Below are 25,725 nucleotides of genomic sequence, written 5' to 3'. Positions count from 1 at the left end.
TCGGCGATTACCTTTTATCTACCTCCCTCCCCATATATGATGGTAAATTTTAATTGTATGTAGGTGTTGATTTCTTTGACAGAATGAGAAGAACCATGCCTACGATAAGCAATGTGATGTTTTATAGTAATTAGATGGAATTTAGAGTTGAAACTTTTTAGAGGAAATCACGTTTTAGTACTAAATGTTCCAACTTCAGAAAACGTTTTTGACCTCCAGAATTGCTTGCAAATATTGCTTTAAGATTTAGTTACAAATTTCAAGTCCAAATCCATTGAGTCAGCTCTTTGAGCTTCTCGGTATATTTTTACTTGCACTTTCCTGTGGGATTTTATTTTACTTCAGTAAAGGATAAGTAAACAAATTACCAAAGGTATCAATAACATTTAGCAGATTGATTCATGCAGTATAAATAAATCAGCTACTATCATAATTGATTCATTTTCCATACATTGAAAATTCTTTGCAACACAGTGCAATGCTGTTTCAGTTTTCATTTTATACTGAATGGTAGTGTTGCCTATCCTTGTGTATGAATCCTTCTCCAGCTACCTGCATCCCAGCTTTGTTATGAATGCTGCTGTGGTTAACCAGTGGAAGATACAATTCAGTAGGGCATATTCATCTACGTAAAATTTTTCTGTTCAGTTCGTTGCTCCTTCCATGCTTTGTAGCGACATGACGTGGCATTGGGAAGTTTCTTCTTGGATTGAGGATATCCAATCTGGCAACTAGATTTACTTTTTTACTGTTTTAGTTCAAAATATTTAATTTGGTATTGGTTTATTGTGTAGGCCATTGACAAATAGTTGGGGGATTAATTATCCTCTAACTAAAATACTGAGAGGTCATCAGTTAGAGTTGCTCCAGTCCTCTATTAGGAAAATTGAGTCCTATTACAGAAGAGGACACTTCCAGTTGCCAAGATTTAACTCAAGTTGGTTATACTTGCTCAGTTACCTTGGGCATCTAAGACCAACTTCAGATTTTTTTCTTGATTGGCCACAGCTTTCTGTTTGCCTCTGGTGATGGATAGTTTGACTCAATGATACGGAGGATTTGATGAAAGGAAGGTTTTTTTCTTGCCCCAACGTATTTAAATATTGTTTGTACATGTGTTTGTATATCCCATCAGAATTTCAAAGTCTGCCACACTAATTTGATAAAGAGTAATGTTTTATAAGTCAATTGCAGCTTTTGGTGCAACCCTTCCCTGATCTATCAGTCATAGAATAGTTGGTCATACTTTCATAAAGTTCCCCTCCTAAAGTTCTAAAAGACCTACTGGTTCAGTGCATTCGCCATGTTAAATTCTCCCTCAGTGTTTCTAAACAGGCACCAGAGTGTGGCGACTAAAGGATTTTCACAGTAACTTAATTGCAGTGTTAATGTAAGCCTATTTGTGAAATTAATAAATAAACTTTGAACTTTAAAATTCTTGATCCATCAGTTGTTCCACTTTACTGACCACTTCGGAAAACGATCTTTTCACCCCCATCTTCCATCACTACTTTTTGGTATACTTCCTTGGTTCAGCATCTGTTCCTGTTACTATATCTAAAGCATCTGAGAATGTTAAATGCATGAAATTCACTATAAAAAGTACATAGTTTGCCCTTTGTCATATTATGGTCTAGATGCATAATATTAAAAAGACAAAATTTAGGGCACTCTATCTGAATGCACATCATTTTCGCAATAAAGTAGATAATTTGAAGATGCAAAAAGAGGAAAATGCATATGATTTAATTACCATTATAAAGACATAGGGTGGTCTTGTGGTGCGCTGTGTAGCATCCCTACCTCAGAGTCAGAAACTCTGTTTGAATCCCACCATAGGACTTGATGGCAAAAGAAGGTGCATTTATAACATGGCTAACAGGTTGAGTATCAACCTGCAAAATCCTCCAACACACCAATGGCTGGTGCTATGAACAGGAGAGATTCCTGGTCAGCGATACTTTATGCAGAATAGTGTCCTTTAAACTATGAGCCTCTAGTGACAGCCAGGCAACCTGTTCCAGGAAAAGAAACCCACCCTATAGGAGCAGATGAAAGTTTGTCTAATGCACTATCAGGTACAGGAAGAGAAACAACTGCAACAGAGATGTGGTTGCGGGATGACTGAGACAGAGAACTGAATAGTCAAAAATACTTGGAGTTTTCGAAGGATAGGTAAAAAGGAAAAGGAGATGGAGTAGTGATAAGGTACATTAATGAGAGATGACCTTCGATCAAAAGATCAAAATGGATGGAGCTAAGAAACAGCAAGAGGCAACAAGCATTGGTGGGAGTCCTTTTTTAGGCCACCAAACTGTAGTGGTAACAATGGGCACAGTGTAAATAAGGAAATTAGAACAACATATAACATATAGTTATAATAGGCAACTTCGATTTACCCGTAGACTAGGTGAATTCCTGGGGCATGTACGAGATGTGTTTCTGGAGCAGTACATTGAAGAACCAAATAGGGATTGGGCTATTTTAGATTTAATATTATGTAATGAGAGAAGGTTAATTAATTAACTTGCTGTAAAGGAGCCTTTAGGAAATAGCGAACATCATGTAACAAATTGGTAGATTTCCAGGTACTAATGATGTCAAGGGATGTGGGGATGGTGCAGGAAAGTGGCATTGAGGTAGATGATCAGCCATGAACTGATTAAAAGATGGAATAGGCTCAAAGAGCTGAATGGCTTACTCCTGTTCCTACCTTCCTAAATCACATGCATACAGACTATTTTCTACTTTCTGTAAAAGGTACCAATTACAATACATAGGCCTGAATTATACTGTCCTGCCCATCACAAGAATCAGAGGGGGCGAGGAACGGACAATGGAAAGGTCTGCTGACTTTGGACGGGATCTTACGGTTTTAGGACGAGCAAGGCCGTAGAAATCCGGCCCATAGTCTTATACATTGGTCAATGTCATGCACACCTCACTCTAGAAGCATAGCTTAACTGTACTGTACTATAGTGTCTGCATTGTGGGGTTTCTATGATTTCTATGATAACAATATTGCAAATCAACAAAGCTTGCGGGAACACTAACAAACCAGCTGTGGTGTTGTTCACTGAGGAAAGCTGTTGAAAGAAGATGAGGTTGGTTGGAATCAGCTGCAAGGTTTGGGAAATAGTTTGCGTTTGAGAGAGACATATTCTGCAATAGTGAAGGGGATGCATTTTAAAATGTTCTTGGTAAATAAAGCAAATGTGTTCCTTCCACACTGAAGAAGAAAATTAGAATGGTTCCTCAAGTATATCAGTTACATAAGTCTGTGAACCTGATTCTTCACGAGAGCTCCATGAACTCTTCTTGAACTCGAATCTTATTCTTATCAGAGACATAGGCCTCTAATGGAAAATGTTACACATTCAAACGCAAAACGCTGCCAAATAACTAAGTTTAATCACTTTCTTCGTAATTTATGTAACGTTTAATGCCTTTAATGGCCCAGAATTTCCTTAGGACTGCTCCCAATCTGTCGGCATAACTATGATAGAAGTGCAGCAGAAAACCCACTTAGTTCAAAAAGGCGTTTTCTGCTCCACATCCAGCATAATTATGGTCTCAGGTTGCCCCAAATTTACACAGCTTTTCCCAAGATTTGTTATTTGAGTGATGCTGTATTTATGGTTCATTGTGGAATGGGAGATGTTCATGCTGCTTTTAACTGCACTGGTTGTGTTGGTTATTCTCTCTGTATACTTGCCATGGTTGCAGAGAGAGCAGGCACGCATTTGTCAAGTCGCTACCACTATTTTAAGTGGAATTTGTTCAACCTGGCATGTATACCAGGTGGTAGTATAGAGTCAAACTGTTTTAGAAAGTTGCTGAGTTCCCTAGAAGTGCAAGAGTTAGTCGATGACACTCTTATAGCATTCCGAGCTCCTATAGCAAACCCCTTAAACTTGATGAATAGAAAGGCTTATACTTTATGAATGTACAGATTGTGTGCGACCAGATGCAAAAGACTCTGCATGTCAAGGCCAGATTTCTTGAAAGTTGTCATGGTGCATTAATCTCCAGGAATTCTGCCCTCCCTGATCTTTTTAAAGAAGAATCTGAAGCTACCAATGGCTTATGGGGCACAAATCATGCCCCTTGCCATATGAAAGTGATCTGGCCACAAGCTGCAAGATCAGGAGCTTGGGAGTGCTGCAAGGCTGCATATACTTCTAAAGGGGATGCCGTAGGGAGATGTATGAAATTCTTAAAGGGTCACCTTTGCTAATCATGTTGAATTTTTTAGGATGTAAAGTATTTGTATCCATTTTACCCACTTCTGATGCATACTAATGGGCAGCACACATAGTGGTTAGTCTGCTGCCTCACAGCACCAGAGACCCAGGATTAATTCTGGCCTTGGATCACTGTCTGTGGAATTTGAACGTTCTCCCTGTGTCTACATGGGCTTCCTCCCACAGTCCAAAGATGTGCAAGTTAGGTTGATTAGTCATGCTGGATTGCCCTCAGTATCAGGGGAACCAGCAGGGTAATTACTTGGGGTTACAGAGATAGGGTCTGGATGGAACTATTGTCATTGCAAGCTCAATGGACCGAGTGGCCTCCTTCTGCATTGTAGTGATTCTATGGTTCTTTCATTCTATTCCCAGTGGTTCAGTTATGATTTGCTGTACTTTTGTGAATGTAATATTTGTGCCAGTCAAATTGTCAGATGTCCGAAGTTTGTACCTTGCAAACCTGCATTAAATACACTGTAATGTATACTATTGGATGTAATTTACCAAACTGCTCTCAGCATGGAGATTCTTGTTTAATAGGAAAATAAATTGGAGAGGAAAACAGAAATTCTGGGATTACTCAGCAGAGCTGACAGCATCTGTGGAGAGAGAAACAGAGTTAATGAGTGGGATTTTCCAGCCCCGTCTGCTGTCAGGATCATCCAGTCCCGTTACTGCACTTTGAGTCAGGCAACCAAATCTCCTGCCTCAGGTCCAGACATTAAAGGGCCGGAAAATCCTAGCCAATGTTTCAGGTCTGTGATGTAATCACAAGTGGAAGTATTCAGAAATGTAATATGTTTTCAGCAAGAGAAAGTGGGGAAGGAAAACAAAAGGAAGATCTGTGATAGGGTGGAGGCAGGAAAAATTAAACGATAAAGGGTTTCTCAGTGCAAGGCCAATGGAAATGAGGGGGCGTGAGTCTGAGTAGAAATGGAACATGGAATTTTTGCATGCAGGGATGTCAAAGATTGAAATGTGTGTCCTTCGCAATCCGTTTTGTTTGAAGGCAATTGCGAAGAGGTCTAAGAGAAGTTGTTCAATGTATAAGCTAAATGGAGAGTCTAGAGTATAAATTGGTGAGTCATTTTTCTAGCGTTCATGATGTTTTAATGATCAATTCAAGTGACCAACATATTGGAAGATGGGAACTCTGACATGTGCACCCATCAAGTGAAGTCAGGAACCTTGACTCACACCAATTACCCTTCCATATCTCATGGATGATTTTGATTGCCAATGAATTTGTCCGTTAGGTAGCCAGCAACGAAGTATGAAACAAAAGAGTGAGGCATACAGTTCCGTAATTACAATGCAACCATTGCACAGGATCAAAAGGACTCTGCGTTGTCATGTTGGAATGGAATATAACAAGTCCAGGTCTCGTTGCAAAACTCTTGGACAAAATGCTGTGTTGATTTCTGTGGAACGTCACTTCACTGCAATCAGAGTCTGATTTTGGATGCAGCAGGCGGTTTCTCAGACATTCTGACCTTTCAAAATGCCTTTTCATGAACTTATTGTGGGTATAGTCCTGCACGAGGCATTCACACACACGTTTGCATGTTCATTACTTTAGATATCCAGGTTTTTCACAACATCTGGATGGAACTATCCTATTAATTGCTACATCTAGAGACCACAGATCTCGAAGGTAGCTACGCATCTGTTTATTTTCCCCATTGCTATTGTCAGCTCCTATTGTCTTTGTTCACTGTGGAACACTTGTGAGTTTTCAAAGGTTGTGATAATAAGAGAGTTAAAATTGAAGAAAGGACTCTTCAATTTTGAATGGATTTATAGGTGTGTTTTAATGTTGTACTCAGCAACAATAACAGAGTTGGTTTTTCCTCGTCATACCGACTTTCATTTAAAAATGATAATTGACTTCAATTAATTGCTGTTGTAACAGAACCATAATAATCCATTGCTACCATCCATATAGACTTCTTCACCCTCGGCAGAAGGATCTCTATCCTAATTGAAACTCATTCAGAACATTTCTAATCATAATGGTTCTGAAGAATCATAGTTTCCATGTTCCTTTACCCAAAGATCCAGAACCTGCTAGCATCTCCTGGTGGCTGTGTAATGGTGCTTAGTCGCTATTGTTTTGGTATGTAAATTATGCATATTTGACTGCCACTGAAATCTGTGACGTTTTTCCTCCATTAAATACACTGTAGATTGCAGTCAAGTTAGTGCTGACAGCTTTTGTAATTCAAGCACTTTTTTATTGAGCGTTGTTTATGGGAGAACATGAGGATTTTTTTAACCAGTCTTACACATCAGACATGTTCACATTGGCCTTTCATGCTGATGTCCTGTCCTTTCCTCATCATTACTTCATATAAATTCGCCTAAATGCAGCAGAGTATTTCTTTTGTTGGCCCATTTCGATTCTAATGTTATTTGAAGTTTGGTTTATATATAGTAATGCACTTCCATTCTGCAATCTTGCAAAGTAGAAGTCCTGCTCTCTGCAGTAGTTTTCCTGTTTTCTCATACTGTTAAATCAGAGATGACTTTGGTATGTCCTGACCAGCAGACATAAAAATGAGCTTGTGTCAAATGGCAAAGTGTTATATCCAGAAACGCCTTTTGAGGTTCACTTTAATCTATGTGGCATACAGTAAAATACGCAGCTGAAATTTAGATCCGTGTCACCTTCAGATTGCTTTGAAAATTGCAGAAGCATATGGCATTGTAAGATGCAGATTTAAATCTTAGTACTCAGACTTGATTTATTTTATGTCAAATTAAACCAAAGCATACAATTGCAATTTCGGTACTCCAAGTTGGAACTATCCTATTAATTGCTGTACCTAAAGACCAAAGATCAAGAAGGTGGTTGCACATCTGAAATCTGTAAAATTTAAAAAGATGAAGAAGCTGCAAGTCCAAATCAGTGCTTCTTCGATTTCCTCACTACTGCATACAGATTACTTTCCACTCTAAACACCAGATAGCCTGGGCCCATTTGTTTCAAAATGGGTTTTTACACACTACTTCCCCAAATCTACTACTCAGACATTCCTCAGGTTTTAGTACAATTTGCCATTGTGTGTTCTTTCAGCACCAAATTCTTTAGGGCGAATGTTTCTTTAGTCATTCATCCAAAATACCCAGTTTTGATGGGAAATGATGTTTGTCCTCCTACCCCTCTCGAGGTTTTGGTTTTGCACCAGGTTTCCGGTGCAAAATTTAACTTTGTGTAAGATTTAACGACCCTGCTATGGTAGTAATACGAAAATCAAGGAAGTTTCCAAACCCTTCATAATGCCTGTGGTGCTACCTAGCAAGGTTGCATGCACATTGCTCACAGCTTCTAAGTGAAAATGCCATATCTGGCACAAAACCAGCTTTTCCTATAAGCATTCAACAAATTATTTGTAACTGATTCAAACTTAGCACATTTGAAAGGTGTCAGATTTCTCTTGTAACCAAATCTATGTTAAAACAAGCTGGCATGATGCCAGACCATAGCAAGATCTATATGATGTGTCATGGCCTCCTCTGTTGTAGCTGTAAGGAATTAGCAATGTTGTTCTAGTTTCGCTTTGGGTTCATATAGGTAGAAGGTTGTATTGGATTTTTAAAAAGCGTACAATGCATTAGGCTTTTCTCATTGTTTTATCTCATTCCTTATGTTTTCTTCATGCAAATTCTACCAACTGTACAATCCTAAGGTGATCATCACAAATCAAATTTGAATCATTTAGATTTTAATTATTTTTCCTTACGTAAACAGCAGGTTTGTGTGTATGTTGTATCTCTGCTTCAATTGAGGCTGTAAAAGGTTGATGGAAGAGTCTCAAATTGATAGGTACAAGACTGATTTCTTGTAGGTGTTTAGCGGAACATGCTTAACATTATATTAAAGTTTATCTTACCAATTGAGAAATCCTGTGGGAACCATTGAATAATCTTCAGTAAAATCCTGCAATCTGGCTTCCTTTTTGTTATTATAATATTTACATTTTAGAATCAACAATAAATACTGATTATGATGTGATGGATTTGTGGCAGTAGATTAATTAAAACGTGCTCCTAAAGGCTACTGCCTGAAATCCACTAGAGGAACAACATCTGCATTTCTGTCCCCCCAAAAAACAGCAGGAACCCGTAAGGCCTGCCAGAAGCTCAGTTCACCAGAGTTGAATCTGGTCAAGCTGCATAACGATCATCCTCCAACAATCATCCTTCATTTACCATCCAAAACACTCGCCCCCCACCCCCGCAAAAAAAAGCAAACTGCTGTCACTAGATTTGGGTTGGGAAGAGCTGCTGAAATGTATTCATAAGGCAGGTAACATACTGGGGGTTATTTTCTGTGTTACTTCCCACGAATACTAATCTTTTTCATCCTTTAAGATGTTAGCTGTGGCTCAGCTGGTAGCACTCTTGCCTCTGTATTGCGAGGTTACGAGTTCAAGTGCCACTCCAGGGCTTGAGCACAAAAATTAAGGCTGACGCTCCAGTGCTGCACTAAGGGAGCACTGCGCTGTCGGATGTGCCGTCTTTCAGATGAGACGTTACACCCAGGCTTGTTCTGCCTGCTCAGGCAGATATAAAAGTCCCACTGCACTATTTCAAAGAAGGGTAGGTGAGTTATCCCTGGTAACCTGACCAATGTTTATCTTCACTCAATGTAACCAACCTCAGATTATCTGGTCACTATTACATTGTTGTTTTGTGGGGAATTTGCTGAATGTGATTAATTGCTGTGTTTCCTACATTACAACTGTAATGACACTTCATAAGTAATTCACTGTCTGTGAAGCGCTTTGAGATGTCTGACGATGTGAAAAACGTTGTATGAAATGCAAGTCTTTCTTTTCTTTGGGGCTTCAGTCAGAACTTTTGCTGAGCCCTACTCCGGTGTACTGCTCCTCACACCCACCATGAGGGTCTCAATGGAATGGAGAGGCAGAGGATGAAGATATAGGAGAGGGGAATTTGGAGGATCTTCAAGTTGGACATCAGTCTTCCTTCCTACATGCGGACAATCACCCACCAGGATCTATAGAATATATTTGCTGTTTTGTTACACAATGGAAATGGACTTGCAATGTCTTATTTTTGAATTTTATAACCCATCCTAGCATTTCCCTGAATTTCTGTTGGGAAGGATTTGAGGAAAAACCTTTTTACTCAGAGGGGGTGACGGTCTGGAATGCAGTGCCTGGGAGGGTGGTGGAGGCGGGATGCCTCACATCCTTTACAAAGTACCTGGATGAGTACATGGTATATCATAACATTTAAGGCTATGGATAGATGCATCTGCACATGACAGTATCAGCAGGAATGACTAAAGCATAATCTTTGTGAAGACAAATCCCATTTTCACACTGAGGATACTTTCCATTGTGTTGTTTGACACATGCTAAATGGGACAGATTTTGAATAGATCTCACAACTCAAAACTCAACAACCATCAGGTACTGTGGTTCATTAGCAACATTAGGGCCTCACTCTACCATTACCAAGCCAAGGAATCAACCCTGGTTGAATGAAGAATGCAGAAGGGAGGACATGCCGAGAGAGCATTAAACCTAAAAATGAGGTGTTGACCTGGTGTGGCTAAAGTACAAGATTGTTTGCTTGCCAAACTGCAGGCTAGATGAAGCTAAGGAATCCCACAAAAAAAACAGATCAAATCGAAGCTTTATGGGCTGCCACACCATGAATGGTGGTGGGCAATTAAACAACTAACTGCAAGAGAAGGCTCCACAAACATTACCATCCTCAATGAGAGCAAAGCCCAGCACATCAGTGCAAAGAATAATATATTTGCAACAATCTCCAGCCGGATGTGCTGAGTAGCTGATCCATCTCAGCATCCTCTGGAGGTCCCCAGCATCACAGATCCCAGCCTTGAGACAATTTGATTCACTCCACATGATATCAAAAAATAGCTGAAGACACTGGATACTGCAAATCCCTGACAATGCCCAGCTGTGCTACTGAAAAATTGTGCTCCAGAAATAACCACATCCCTAGTCAGCCTATTCCAGTACAGTTACAACACCAGCATCTACCCAACAATGTGAAGGACTGTCCAGGTACGCCCTGTCCAAAAAAAGCAAGACTCATCCAACCCAGCCAATTATCACCCCATCAGTCTATTCTCAAGCATCAGCAAAGTAATGGAAAGGGTCATCAATGATGCTATTAAGCAGCACTTGCACGTCAACAATCTGTTCACTGCCGCTCAATTTCAGTTCTGCCAAAGTCACTTGGCTCCTGGCCTCAAAACAGTCTTGATCCAAATGTGATGATCCAAATGAGACAGTGACTGCCCTTGACTTCAAGGCAGTGTTTGAGAGTGGCATTAAGAGTCCCTGGCAAAATTGAATTCAGTGGGGATCAAGGGGAAAACTCTTCCCATTGGTTGGCGTCATCCCCAGCATAAAGGAAGGTTGGGATGGTTGAAGTTTGATCGTCTCAGTCCTAGGACATTCAGCGAAGTTCCTCAATGTAGCATCCTAGGCCTCAGTCTTAAATGGGAAACCATTTATTTCGCAACTTTGTGCCCTAATTCTGGATTCTCCTTGAGTGGAAACATCTCAGCATCTGTTCTATCAAAACCCCTTAAAACTTTATGTTTCAATAAGATCACCTCTTATTCTACTAAACTCCAATGAGTATAGACCCAACCTGCTCATCTTTTCCTCTTATGTCAACCCCTTCATCCTAGGAATTGGCCTAGTGGACCTTGTCTAAATTGCCTCCAGTGCAAATATCTCTCCCTTTAAATAAGGAGACCAAAAGTGTACACTATACTCCAGGTCTTGCCAATGTCCTTAGAGCAAGAATTGCCTGCTTTTGTACTCAATTCCTCTTGAAATAAAGGCTAACATTCTATTTGCCTTCTAATTACTCGCTGCACCCGCATGCTAACATTTTATTCAGAACAAGGACTCCAGTTCCGTCTGTACTGCAGCATGCTTCAGTCTCTCTGTTCGTATCCTTGTCACAATTTGCTTCCCTACCCTATCTTTGTATCATCAACAGATTTGGCTACAATACAGTCGTGCCATTCATCCAAATCAATAATATTGCATAAATAGTTGAGGCCCCAGTGCTGATTCCTGTGTCACTCCAGTTACAGTTTTCCCACCTGAAAATGACTTATTCTGTTTCCTGTCCATTAGCCATTAGAATCTTCCTCCAAGCTAACATATCACCCCTAATACCATGAGTTCTTAATGTGTGAGCAGTGATCTTTCATGTGGCACCTTATCAAATGCTTTTTGGAAATCCAAATACTCTACATCTACTGGTTCCCTCATCCAGCCTGTTGAAAACACCAGTATAGAAATGTGGCATTGTCAAAACAGAAGCAACAGATGGAGAAACTAGGAGACTGGAATAGAGTATTTCCAGAAAGGATTGCAGGGCAAGATATAGTCAGGGTAACTGTGGAAATTAGTTGATTTATAGCAGACATTGATTGATAGCCTATCTCTCAATAAAAACAGAGAAGTTGAGGAAGACTAATATCATCTGTCTCTAAAGGCGGATGAGAATGAAATGTGGACAACTTCTGCATCTCGAAGTGCAGATGGGTTGCTGCACCCCTGACTTTAAGCTGAACAGTTATTTTAGTCCTTGTTTCATTTTTTAGGTTTACAAAATTCTCATTATTACAGTCTATTAAATCAGAACCAAGAACCAATTTTCTAATCAGTACACTGATCTGGACAGGGATTCAGCTGCCTTTTATTGCTTACCCTCTGATTATTGTTCTCCATTCAAAAACACTCGGTTCTAACTGTTGTCATTGAAATCCCAGATAATCTCTCCAGGTCAAAGGACAGTCAACCATAACTGCAGCAGTTAAAAGGCTCTTTGGATTCCTGTTGTCAAATATCGCTCCGTTTCAGTCTCTGCACTAACTGATCAGTCCACCTCTTGGCATTACAAACCAGAAAGACATAGCCTGAAGGTGTTTATTCTGATCTTGGAGACTTCAAAGCTGCAATTTATTTAAAAAAGAAATACAGCTGCGTGTTCAGGATAAAGTTGCTGCAATTTATTGAGTGTTCGCTAATTTTTGTGGTGTAATGTATCATTGGTGAATGCCTCCACCCATTTTTTTCCAGCATGCACTTATACTCTTTCCATTTGAATTTGCATACCTACTAAACCTAGCTCGTTCAATTATGCTGTGATCAGGTTGAAGTAACAATAAAATGTATGCAATTTAGACTTCATTTGTTGGAGTTTGGGGAGGAGATGGGAGTGAACCGCATTTGGAGGATTCTCGTTTCGACAAATATGGAACAGTATTATATTTCAGCCTGTTCAACTGCCAAAGCAATTTAAAAGCAGATTTGTATCAAAGGTAAAATCACATAAAGCATCTCTCGGCTGAAATAATCTTTGTTTCATTCAAATGTGTGATTGAATCACCACTGCGATATCATAATGGGCTGAACAAACAAAAAAGGCTGAAATTGTTCGTCCGCTGTTTGAACACATTGGTTAGCCAAGTTACGTGGCACTGTGGTTAGCACTGCTGCCTCACAGCACCAGGGACCGGGTTCAATTCCACACTGTCTGTGTGGAGTCAGCACGCTCTCCCTGTGTCCGTGTGGGTTTACGCCGGGCGCTCCAGTTTCCTCCCACAGTCGCAAAGATGTGCTGGTTAGCTGCATTGGCCGTGCTAAATTTTCCCTCAGTCAAACCCGAACAGGCACTGGAGTGTGGCAACTAGAGGATTTTCACAGTAACTTCATTGCAGTGTTAATGTAAGCCTACTTGTGACTAATAAATGAACTTAAACTGAAGTTCCTTTATGCACTATGTTTGCAGTCATTAACTGGTTAAGATCATTAAAGCTTAATGTTAGAGCCATTAAAGGTGACATGTGGTAGTTTCTTTATATTTCCTACAAAAACTTGTCTTTGAAGTAATGAAACAATATTTATTTAGTACCGTTGGCAGCTTTGAAAGAGATCAACATGTATTGATTCAGCCATTGCGTTTCAAGGAAACTGGCAGTTGTGAATGCTGAGAGCATACTCTGCAAGTAAGTTGATGAACGTGAAGTAGAATCATCAGCAAAACGGTGGACAGGGTTAGATGGTGAGTAAAGGAGATCAGCAATATGAAGAAGAAACAATGAACTTTGGAATAAATGAAGAAGAGCTAACGGATGAGCGAACAACTACAAAACAGATGAAGCGATTTTAGTGGACACTAGATGTCTATGAATGAAGCTTTTATGAGGAACTGCATGATGGCAGCATGGTTGAAAGTGTTGGACTCTGTCAAAGACTTCAGCAATGTTTGGCGCAACAACAGATTATTCTCTTACAAAACAGCAAAATACTGCAGATGCTGGAAATCCGAAATAAAAACAGAAACTGCTGGATTAACTCAGCAGGTCTGGCAGCATTTGTGGAGAGAGAAACACAGCTAACGTTTCAAGCCCATATAGATAGTCTGACTGACTCCAAAGCTATTCCGTTGGGCTGGAGTTTCAACATCAGGCATGGGAAGGTACAGGAAGACTTGGAAAATCACAATCCTGGAGATCATGTTGGCATCCTGACAACTTTGGGTTTTCAGAGGGACAGCAGGTGGGAGGGAAGGGGGTACTGTGGTGCATCTGGAAGACACTGGGCTGTGATCAGGATAATTCCTGCCCTTAGAAGAGTATTTCTGAAGAAATGTTGAAATAACTAAGCTAAGTTTGTGCATGTTAAATCTGTGATTGATAGAGAACCTGAATGTGTTTAAGATCGGAGCTAGTTGAATCAACATTGATTACGGGAACTATCTGGAGATGTGTAATACCTTGCAACGTACTGACATTGAACGACCAACTTACACTCTTTTCTGTACCCAAATTAGGGGCTTCAGATCCGGCACCCCATTACCGATTGTTTACTTTTCTGTGTGCTTCTTTTCCTGCAGGCATTAAACATTAATAATAGTGCAGCAAATTTGAAGAGTGCTGAAAGTGATTAATTTATCTCCCAAAACATGTTTGACCAAGTGGTCATATATCATTCAAGTGTCTACTGGCAGAAACATTATTATGTTTAACTTTTCTTTAAAACTAGAAGAAAAATATTCAACTAACATTTTATTTACTTCGAAAATTCTCTACGTTGGAATTACAATTCCGATTAGATTTTATGGTATCCACTATTCTACATATAATGTCATATTTTTTATTAACCAGCTCACTCTTTAAGAATCAGTGATCAGTTGTTGATTACTTTCTCCCTTTTAGAGCTGATCTTCGATTGGATTATTTACCTGACTTGGTTAATTGAAAGATGGAGTATTTTTAATAAGGTCTCTTTTTTTTTTGTAAATGGAGGATGTCCATACTTTAATGTGAAATACAAAACTCCTAATAGCAAATTCTTGCTCTGCAGAAGCTTACTTTTCTTTATTTTCATGTTTTGCAGGACATTTGGGCTTCCAAGACAGCTTTGTCACATCAGGCGTGTTCAGTGTCACTGAGCTAGTGAGAGTGTCACAAAGTAAGTGGAAACATTTTATGCAAGCATAGATGTGATTCACAAAGGTGAAATTTCAGTTGTAATTCAAATAGCTCATTTAACATCACTAAATAACTAAATATCATCCCATATAAATACATTTTTAAGAAGCAGTTACATTTACAGGCACAATGGTAATGCTGGTATACTTTCTTTGGTAAATCATTTTGTCTTCTTTGTATACTGCATGTGTCACAATCTAGCCAGGGGAGGGGGGGGTTAAGAACATAATAAGAACATAAGAAATAGGTGCAGGAGTAGGCCATCTAGCCCTTCGAGCCTGCCCCGCCATTCAATAAGATCATGGCTGATCTGTTGTGGCTCAGTTCCACTTTCCCGCCCTCTCCACATAACCCTTAATCCCCTCTCTTATCAAGAACCCATCAACCCGCTTCTTAAAAATATTTAGCGAGGCAGCCTCCACCACTTCAACGGGCAGAGAATTCCAGAGATTCACCACCCTTTGAGTGAAGAAGTTCCTCCTCAACTCCGTTCTAAACCGCCTCCCCTTTATCTTGAGGCTGTGCCCCCTAGTCCTACTGTCTTTTTTGAGTGGGAAGAGTCTCTCCACCTCTATCCTATCCATCCCATTCATCATCTTATACGTCTCAATGAGATCTCCCCTCATTCTTCTAAACTCTAACGAGTACAAGCCTAGTTTATTCAGCCTCTCCTCATAGCTCAATCCCCTCAACTCCGGTATCAGCCTAGTAAACCTCCTCTGCACTCCCTCCAGGGCCAAAATATCCTTGCGCAGGTGTGGCGCCCAAAACTGCACACAGTACTCCAGCTGCGGCCTCACCAATGCCCTATACAGCTGCAGCAAGACCTCCCTACTTTTATATTCAATCCCCCTCGCTATGAAGGCTAGCATCCCATTCGCCTTCCTGACCACCTGCTGCACCTGCAAGCTGGGTTTTTGCGACTCATGCACAAGGACCCCGAGGTCCCTCTGCACCGTCACCTGCTGCAGTTTTTCGCCACGTAAGTAATAGTCCTTCCTACCATTCTTCCTACCAAAGTGGACCACCTCACACTTGCCAACATTAAATTCCATTTGCCATTTCCTGGCCCATTCGCCCAGCCTATCTAGATCCTTCTGCAGACTCTCCACACCCTCCGCACAATTTGCCTTTCCCCCAATCTTGGTGTCATCAGCAAATTTCGACACCCTGCACTCGGTTCCCTCCTCCAGATCATCTATATAAATGGTAAATAGCTGAGGCCCCAGCACCGACCCCTGGGGCACCCCACTAGTCACCAACCGCCAATCCGAATAGCACCCATTGACCCCCACTCTCTGCCTCCTATTTGACAACCAATCCTCTATCCATGCTAACACCCTACCCCCAACTCTATGTCCCCTGACCTTCTGCAATAACCTCTTGTGAGGTACCTTGTCAAACGCCTTCTGAAAATCCAGAAAGACCACATCCACCGGCTCTCCTCTATCCACTGCCCTAGACACATCCTCATAGAACTCCAGTAAATTTGTCAGACACGACTTCCCTTTAATGAAACCGTGTTGCGTCTGCCCTATCAAGCAATTCCCTTCAAGATGCCTCGCAATTTCCTCCTTAATGACGGATTCTAACATTTTACCTACGACAGACGTTAAACTAACCGGCCTATAATTCCCCGCCTTTTGCCTGGCACCCTTCTTAAACAACGGCGTAACATTAGCCGTTTTCCAATCTTCCGGCACTTCCCCGGAATCCAGCGACGTCTGGAAAATAACCACCAAGGCATCCACTATAACCTCCGCCATTTCTTTCAGAACCCTCGGATGCATTCCATCCGGTCCTGGGGACTTGTCCACAATCAGCCCCTCCAGTCTGTCGAGCACCACCTCTCTAGTAACAGTAATGTCATTAAGACCCTCCAGTCCTACCACCTTTCCATCGCTAACACCCGGCAAATTATTCACGTCCTCCTCCGTGAAGACAGAAACAAAAAAGTTATTCAAGACCTTAGCCATATCCCCATCCCCTACCACTAGCTCCCCTTTCTCATCCTCTAAAGGACCAACATTCACCCTAGCCAGCCTCTTCCTTTTTATATATTTATAAAAACTCTTGCTATCCTTTTTTATATTAAGTGCCAGCCCAGCTTCATAGCTTCTCCTACCCTCCTTTATCAACTTCTTTGTCAATCTTTGTTGACATTTAAACCTTTCCCAATCCTCTTCTCGCCCACTGCTCTTAGCTACTCTAAATTCCTCCGCTTTTAACTTAACACTTTCCTTCACCTCCTTCGTTATCCACGGCTTATTACCTCTCCTCCTACTGTCCTTTTTGACCATCGGAATAAATTTCTGCTGAGCACCAAGAAAGATCTCCTTAAAGATCCTCCACGGCTCCTCAGCAGACCTACCTTCCAACGCGCTCCCCCAGTCCACATTCGCCAATTCTTCTCTCATCCTACCGTACTCCCCTCTATTCAAACAAAGGACACGTGTCCGAGAACCCACTTTCTCCTCCTCCATCTGCAACAGAAACTCCACCATGCAATGATCACTCTCTCCAAGAGGATCCTTCACCGCAAGGTCCCTAATTCTACCCGCCTCATTACATAGCACCAGATCCAAGATGGCTCGCTCCCTCGTCGGCTCCAACACACACTGTTCAAGGAAATTATCCCGGCAGCATTCCAAGAACTCCTCCTCGAGCCCACCTCGTCCAACATGGGTCGACCAATCAATATGCAGATTGAAATCTCCCATAACTACTGCCGTCCCATTTCTGCACGCCGCACTTATTTGCGTGTTAACAGTCCGCCCCACCTCCAGATCGTTATTCGGGGACCTATAGACGACACCCACCAGCGTCTTCCTCCCTTTGCTGTTCCTAATCTCCACCCACAACGATTCCACGTTCTGCTCTTTGGCTCCGATATCATCCCTTGCTACCACCTTGATACTATCCTTAATCAGCAGAGCTACGCCACCCCCTCTTTCCTCCTGCCTATCCTTCCTAAACACTTGTGGAGGAGGAGGAGGAGGGAGGGGGGCAGTGGGCTGATTGGCAATTATCTCCAATGGCTTTATGAATGCAATTTGGTAACCATCCCAAGGGAGGGACTGGAATTCCTCTCTCATGCACTGGTGATGCAAAGCGTGTACCAAGTACAGAAGGGCATAGATCTTGCGCCCACTTTGCATTTTAAACACCTCTCCAAGTTTTCTGCTCACAAGTAAACTACTGAGTGATTTGCTAGGCCATGTCAGAGGGCAATTAAGAGTTACTATGTTACTATGGATCTGGAGTCACATGGGTGAGCATGGCAGATTTCCTTCCTTGAAGGGTATGAGTGAACCACATGAGATCTTATGACAATCAACAATATTTTCATGGTCATCTTTACTGAGACTAACTTTCAATTCTAGAATGAATTCAAATTCCGCCAGCAGCTGTGATGGGATTTGAACCTGAGTCCTCAAAGCTTTAGCCTGGGCCTTTGAAATAGTAATCCAGTGACTTCACCAATATATTACCATGTCTCTGGTGCAGAGAAGTTACATCTATACTACCTAGATCCTTGATGCCACTGGCTTCTTTCAGGATGCCACGGATCATATAAGATAAGAACATAGGAAAAAGAACATAGAATCATAGAAACCCTACAGTGCAGAAGGAGGCCATTCGGCCCATTGAGTCTGCAGAACAACAATGTCACAGAGGTCCTATTCCCGTAACCCCACACATTTACCCTGCTAATCCCTCTAACATACACATCCTGGGACACTAAGGGTCAACTTATCATGGACAATCAGCCTAACCTGCACATCTTTGGACTATGGGAGGAAACCGGAGCACCAGGAGGAAACCCGAATGCAGACAGTGACCCAAGTTGGGAGTCGAACCCAGGTCCCAGGAGCTGAGAAGCAGCAATGCTAACCACTGTGCCACCGTGCCACCTAAGTCAGTTTCACCTGGTCCAATGAGGTGTAACCTCTGCACACAGTCAACCTGTTCCCTGCCTCTGTCCTGCTCTGTTAGCTATGGTGTTGATGTGGCTGGTCAGTGATGACCCTAAAGTGTTACTGGTCTGGATTCTCTGATGGCGGTGCCATTGAAGGTCAAAAGGCATTGGCTGGGCATTCTCCGGTGTGAGATATTCATTGGCTGACATTTGTGGAGCGTGAATATCACAGCCATTTTCTTTGCTACGTCGGGATGATGTCTGGTTCTTGAAATGCTGGCAGTGCTGCTTCGTTATCAGAGAATAGTGCGAACAGAGCTGAACAATGTAGAATTGTCAGCAAGTGACATTTCTGACGTCGGGAAGGTCAGTGTCGAAGCAGCTGAAGATGGTTCGGACACTTTTGCGGAGGTGTTACCTTGATGTCCTGGGGCTGCAATCACTGGGCCCCTGATGGTGCGCTAGCTAGCGGCAGAAATTGTAGCTTCCTTGCCATCGCCCACCTTCGCACCTCCAGCCCTCCTCAGGAAATCAAACCGTCCTCTTTCCACCACAGGGATTGGCAGACTCCTGGCTCACCTCACAGCTCGTACAATTCAGTGGAAGAAGCGGCAGGAATCAATTTTCAGTAATCAGGAACTGCAGCTGCTGCTTCAGATGACATCTGCACATATTCTGTTCATGCCCAGGCTAGCAGCGCATCACACAAACCACAATGGGAGTGCAAAAAACAGTATGCAAATCAGGAAAACTTGGAAAGCCCAGCCAGGTCCCTTCTGGCCACCAGAAACACAGAATGTTGACAAGGCAAATCAAGTTGGGCTGCTGCTGCAGAATTTCATCCCTCAATATGCAGGAAATCAGGGATGCAAATTTCATCTAAGTAAACATTGTAATATAGCAGGCTGAAGTTTGAACATGCTGCCTCAATTCACTATTTTCAGCCTCTTGAAGGCTATACTTTGAATAAGTTCACTAAGGAACTGTTCATGCCCCAAGGGGTTGGCATATTTTCATTATAACATGTTTTTTACTCCCAGAAACAATCCTGTTCTTTTAAAATCAGAGGTTCATTATTTTATTTTGATATCATCAAAACAGAGTTGTGGCCTTGAACTCAATTTTGCATGGCAACATACTAGATATCAATCATACTCTCTGATAGCAGTGCCCAAGTTTTATTTATGCAGTCAGCCCCATTTCAGAACAAGAGCACTTGCTCCCATCCAGAAACAAGTTTGTTTTCTCCCCACTTATATTATTGCACGTACACATTATTCTCCTTTTAGAGCTCCAGATTCTCAGCTGAAATTTTTTCTCTTTTACACTAAGCACACACCATTGATCTAAGGTGACCTTATACTCTTTTGTCCTGCAGCCTGCTTCGTTAATCACCCTTGCAAAGCGCACAGTAGCAAACAAAAACACCTGAATGTGTTCATTGCTTATGCAGACAAGGTGAGGTGGCATCCTCTTCTGCAGCAAGCTATTGCACCTGGATTTTGCCACTGAGCATTTTCTAACTGACAGCTGTATTTTTCATGTGAGGACTAGTCCCCCTCTGTTTTCTCCCCACTCTGTGTTATTTTGAGAACAGGCCTCAACTGTTGCTGTGAGTGTGAGCATACTGACAGCTCCCTGCTCCCTGCCTTCATTATGATGATGCAAAAGAAAAACAGAAAATACTAAATCTGCCAGCATCTGAGAAGAGATGCTTGACAAAAGGTGGTTAACATTTCAAGTAATATTTGTCAGAATGGCTCCAGGTTCTGGCATTTATGTGAGTAATAGACAACACAAGATTCTGCACTTCCAATTGGCAGCTCCTGGGTTTCTATGCTTATTAATTTGCCATTTGTGTTTTTGTATATGCAGTCTATTATTTTGCCCTTTGGTTTCCTGTCAGCTGGGACTGATTCCATCACCACCTTAAGGAGTTAAAAAGCAGCAAAGCACACGTGCCCCTTCCTGCACCACGACAGAAACAAGAGCAGCTCGCAGTTATGTAGTGCTCTTAATGTCAAACAATGTCCCAAAGTGAAGGAAGAAAAGAATAAATGCACAGTTGTTGGTTGAATGTTTTTTACTACTTCACAGCTCACTCCTGCCTGTTGGAATGCTTCAACCTAATTGCACAGTCCTTTCCTAAAGCTTTTTGATTTTGCCGCTTCATCATGGTCCCTCTCAATACCGTACAGTGTTGATTAGACACCAGTCTTATACGCTCCTGCGGCAATGTTTTTTTAAAACTCTTCCTCCAGGGAGTTACCAGGCTTCCAGTGTGGTGCGAGATCCAACAAAGCAGCTAGCAACAGGATTCACAGAATGAAGGATAGTAAGACAGTGTTTCACGATACAATAGTGCAATTTCTTAGTGCCTTTTAGCATCATATTAGGTAGTTAACAGCCACATATGCAATAAAGTTTGCTTTGGGGTTGTACTGGACAGGAGTAAAATCTCTGGTCTGTATTTACCATTAATTGTAACTATCCAGTGACCCCAGCTGGAAGAATACATGTGTGTGGACACTTGAACACTGGATTAAGCACCAGTGTGACCTCTCCCACAAATCAAATTGTTTGTGTATTTTTACCCCACTAATATTCTTTATTTGCTCAGTTTGTGAGGGACTTTACATAATAGTTAAAATTTGATATTATTCAAGATGCAAGACAGATCAGTTCCTTTCAAGAAAGCACATGAAATAAGAACAAAAAAACCTGGAAAAACTCAGCAGGTCAGGCAGCATCAGTGGAGTGGGGAAGAATTAACGTTTCAGGTTGATGGTCTTTCAGTAGTACATGAAGTGCCTCACCACACCTGCCATTGTGGGCTATATTTACAATATACGTTTTCATTTTATGTAAAACATTCTTGGGTGCATATAGACCGAGGACTGTTTTACATGATTTACAGCTCCTCAGTCTGGTCTGGTGAGAGATTAAACAAACTTGGATTCTTTTCATTGGAGTGTCGGAGGGTGATGGGGGACCTGATAGAGGTTTATAAGATTATCACAGGCTTGGATAAAGTAGATAGTCCAAATCTTTTTCCCAGGGTCAAAGGGTCAATTACTTGGGGGGTGTAGATTCAAAGTGAGAGAGGTAAAGTTTAAAGGAGATATAAGGGGCATATTCTTCACACAAAAGATGGTGAATGCCTTGAACATGCAGCTGGAGGACGTGGTTGAAGCAAATTCGATATCAACGTTCAAGAGGCATCTGGATAGATACATGAATAGGCAGGGAACAGAGGGGTATGGACCATGTAAAGGAAAGAAAATATTAGATTAGAGAGGCATCTATGTCGGCACAGACTTGGTGGGCCAAAGGGCCTATTGCTGTGCTGTACTACTCTTCGTTCTTTGCTAAACCTTTTTGTTTAGGCGGAGAAATGTAGCATGTAATTTTTGTCATTTTAGATCATTTACATCAGCATAATATGTTTGAAAGCAGATGAAACAAAAGATTCACTGCAGTGTTTTCCCTTTTTAGTCAAATCTCCTGGCTTACAACCATTTTGTACACAATTGAATGGGCAGGTGACTTGTACACAGACTTAGGCAGCACGGTGGCACAGTAGTTAGCACTGCTGCCTCTCACTGCCAGGAACCTGCTGTCGATTCCCAGCTTGGGTCGCTGACGATATCAATGCAAACCTAATCGTTTCTGCAAAAATTGCAGAAGGTATCTTGTGTTCACAAGCTTTGTGCAAGTAAGAAATGTAAGCACAGCAGGACAATGAAATGATACATTGTAAGGCATGACATTGTCTGATTTCCTTCCACAGTCTGAAAAGCATGCTGGTTAGGTGCATTAGCCATGCTAAATTCTCCCCCAGTGTACCCAAATGGGACCGGAGTGTGGTGACTAGGAATTTTCACAGTAATTTCATTTCAGTGTTAACGTGAGCCTACTTGTGACACTAATAAACAAACTTCTAAAAAATGGCTAATGGGAGCTGAGCAATTGTGATCCAGTAGGAACTCTTCAAACTTTTGAATTGTGTGAATATAATCTGGCCTACACATGAAGTCTCCACATTATGCAGTCAAAATCTGAACATGTTTATCTGCTCCATTGCTTTGCTACTATGTACTAATGGCCCAGTATGCTGCGCCGCAGCATTTAATTCAGATCATTTCTTTTTAAAACAGCACATTTTGTGATCTTATTTCTTTTCTACAGGTTAAATCACAAAGACAATTGCTACTGTATTACAAAGAGCTGACATTTTAGTATTAAATGAAAGTTCCACTGAATGTAAAGGTTATTATAGAATGCAAATTCTGTGATTGACAGAAGCCACCTTTATCAATGTCAAAAGATCAACAAGTGCTTGTAATTGTTCTTCAGTATGGCCAACCGTGGCTCTGTTGGTCAGAAAGAACCTTTGCTTTAATCATTGACAATCAAGATGCAGAAGCATAAGCCATAAATTCCCACCATACTGGACCTTTCATCTCCATCCATAACAGCCAACTCAATCAATAGTCTTTTCAGATATATTTTCAATGGGAGCTCATGCTTGACACAGTTGTGCTGAATTTCCCATATTGTATTCAGCAGTTTTATCTCATGAAATACACCAGCTTATGTCTTACCTCAGGGAGATTACTCAGCAGTCAACCTGTCCAGATGATGGTACACCAAAAAAATTGGTTTCCATCCCTACCGTTTATGTATGCTCTTTGTTGTGGAATAAATTTCTAAAGGAAGCCTCAATTATTTTGATGTATTAGATATTGTATTTTTAATATTTGTATCCATCAGCACATCAGACATAATGATTTCTGAGTGGATAATGAGCAGAGTTTCAATGTTCATCATCTTTTCAATGTCTGTTTGACCTTTATCCACTTCGTGATCAAGTTACAGGCAAGTTACAGACTCCTATACCCAGTAAAGATTCCAGATTATCGGATAGTTCTGCTTTCCAGACTGGCTCTAATAGATTCTAGGATTTTGATCTGCAGACAATGTCATGCCTTGCCATGTGTCATTTCATTTTCTTGCTGTGCTTACATTTCTTTCTTGCACAATGCTTGTGAACACAAGACGCCTTCTCCAATTTTTGCAGAAGCTATTAGGGTTTCAAAGATATTGTCATCAATATTTTTGTGCATTTACTTGAATCTACGAGCGTAGAGATTTGAGATATCAAATTTCCATGCAAGTCCCAGCAATGTGGAAACACCATTTCCTCTTTGTTTCTTCCCCTCCTCAGGGCCCCATCATATGTACCTTAGCTTGCATAGATTCTGTGTTCTGGAACTCCCCTCCTAAGCTTTCACCTTCCTCTCTTTGTTAAGATCTTTTTTTACGGGTATAATATAAAATATCTTTCTTTGACTTGGTGCCCATTTATGTCACGTTAGGCTTTTATGAAGTGCATTGGGGCATTTTGCTACCTCACCCACACTATATAAATGCCAGCTGTTGTGTCACTATCCTGAACAGGAAATTATTACAAGTCCACAATTTTGTTATGATCCTGGTCAAGGCCAGTAACTTTCTGTTTGAAAGATGAAGAAATCTAAAATCCCAGTGATTTATGGAAAGAATCAAAGAATTGTTGCAACGCAGAAGGAGGCTGTTAGGCCCATAAACAATTTGTCTAAAAACCATTTTCCTGCCTTCCCCCTATAATCCTTCACATTTTTTCTTTTGACATAACAGTCTGGTTCTCTGTTAAATGCCTCGATTGAACCTGCCTCTACTGCACTCTCAGGCAGTGCATTCCAGACCCAAACCACCCACGGCCTGAAAAAGTTATTTCTCATAACGTTTTTGTTTCTTCTGCCAATGTTTCTAATCCTCAATTCTTTCATGAAGAGGAATAGTTTCTCCCTATCTGATCTGTCCATACCCCTCATGATCTTGAATATCAAATTTCCTTTCAGTCTTTTCTTCTCTATGGAAAACTTCTCCAATATGTCTTCATAATTAAAGTCGATCATCCCTGAAACCATTCTAGTAAATTCTTTCTGCACTCTATTCAATACCTTCACATCCTTCCTTAAGTGTGGTGCCCAGAACTGAACACAATACTCCATCTTATACAAGTTCAACGTAACCTCTGCTGTTACACTCTATGTAGCCTGGGATGTTGTACATTTAGAGGTTTACAGCATGGAAACAGGCCCTTCGACTCAACTTGTCCATGGCGCCTTTTTTTAAAATCCCTAAGCTAATCCCAATTGCCCGCATTTGGCCCATATCCCTCTATATCCATTGTACCCATGTACCTATCTAAATGCTTTTTGAAAGACAAAATTGTACCTGCCTCTACTACTACCACCTCTGGCAACTTGTTCCCGACACTCACCACCCTCTATGTGAAAAAATTGCTCCTCTGGACACTTCTGTATTTCTCCCCATTCACCTTAAACCTATGCTGTCCAGTTTTAGACTCCCCTAATTTTGGAAAAGATAATGACTGTCTGTCTGATCTGTGTCCCTCGTTATTTTATAGACCTCTATAAGATCACCCCGCAGCCTCCTACGCTCCAGAGAAAAAAGTCCCAGTCTATCCAACCTCTTTTTATTGACCGTGCTCCCATCCTGTCCCATCACCTTCAATGACTTAAGCACATATACGTTTAGGTTGCTCCGTTTCATGCACCCATGTTAAGAATTGTGCTCTTTGTTTTATTTTGTCTCTCCATGTACTTACTAGCAAAATGAATTACCTCATATTTCTGCACATTGAACTTCATTTACCTGTCTGCCCATTCCATCAACTTGTCTAGATTCCTTTTAAGTTCCACAATATCCTCCTAACAGTTTACAATGCATTCAAACTTTGTATCACCTGCAGATTTAGGAATTACACTCTATACAACAAATTCCAGATGATTAATATATACCAGGAAAAGCAAGGGTCCAAGCACTGACCCGTGGGGCACACCACTACAAATCTTACTGTAGCCTAAAAAACATCCATTGGCCACTATTCTGTTTCCCATCATAAAGCCAATTTTATGTTTATGTTGCTATTGCTCCTTTTATTCCAAGAGCTATAACTTTGCTCA

The 25,725-nt window shown here is 41.2% G+C and overlaps 1 protein-coding gene across 13 annotated transcripts in view; it reads left to right on the top strand.

The window, feature by feature from the left end:
* The window catches only part of nfia (nuclear factor I/A), a 699,967-nt gene that overhangs the window by 492,845 nt on the left and 181,397 nt on the right, over positions 1 to 25,725 (top strand). For all 13 annotated transcript variants that reach the window (XM_080195530.1, XM_080195522.1, XM_080195531.1 and 10 more), the window contains one exon: positions 14,678 to 14,752. In XM_080195530.1, coding sequence (XP_080051656.1) covers positions 14,678 to 14,752 — 75 coding nt within the window. The remainder of the gene's footprint in view (positions 1 to 14,677; positions 14,753 to 25,725) is intronic.

This window comes from Carcharhinus amblyrhynchos, chromosome 9 (assembly GCF_965287045.1).
Source record: "Carcharhinus amblyrhynchos chromosome 9, sCarAmb.v2.hapA, whole genome shotgun sequence".
Taxonomy (NCBI): Eukaryota; Metazoa; Chordata; class Chondrichthyes; order Carcharhiniformes; family Carcharhinidae; genus Carcharhinus; species Carcharhinus amblyrhynchos.
The sequence above is the reverse complement of the archived record's forward strand: the minus strand, read 5'-3'. Positions and strand labels throughout refer to the sequence as shown.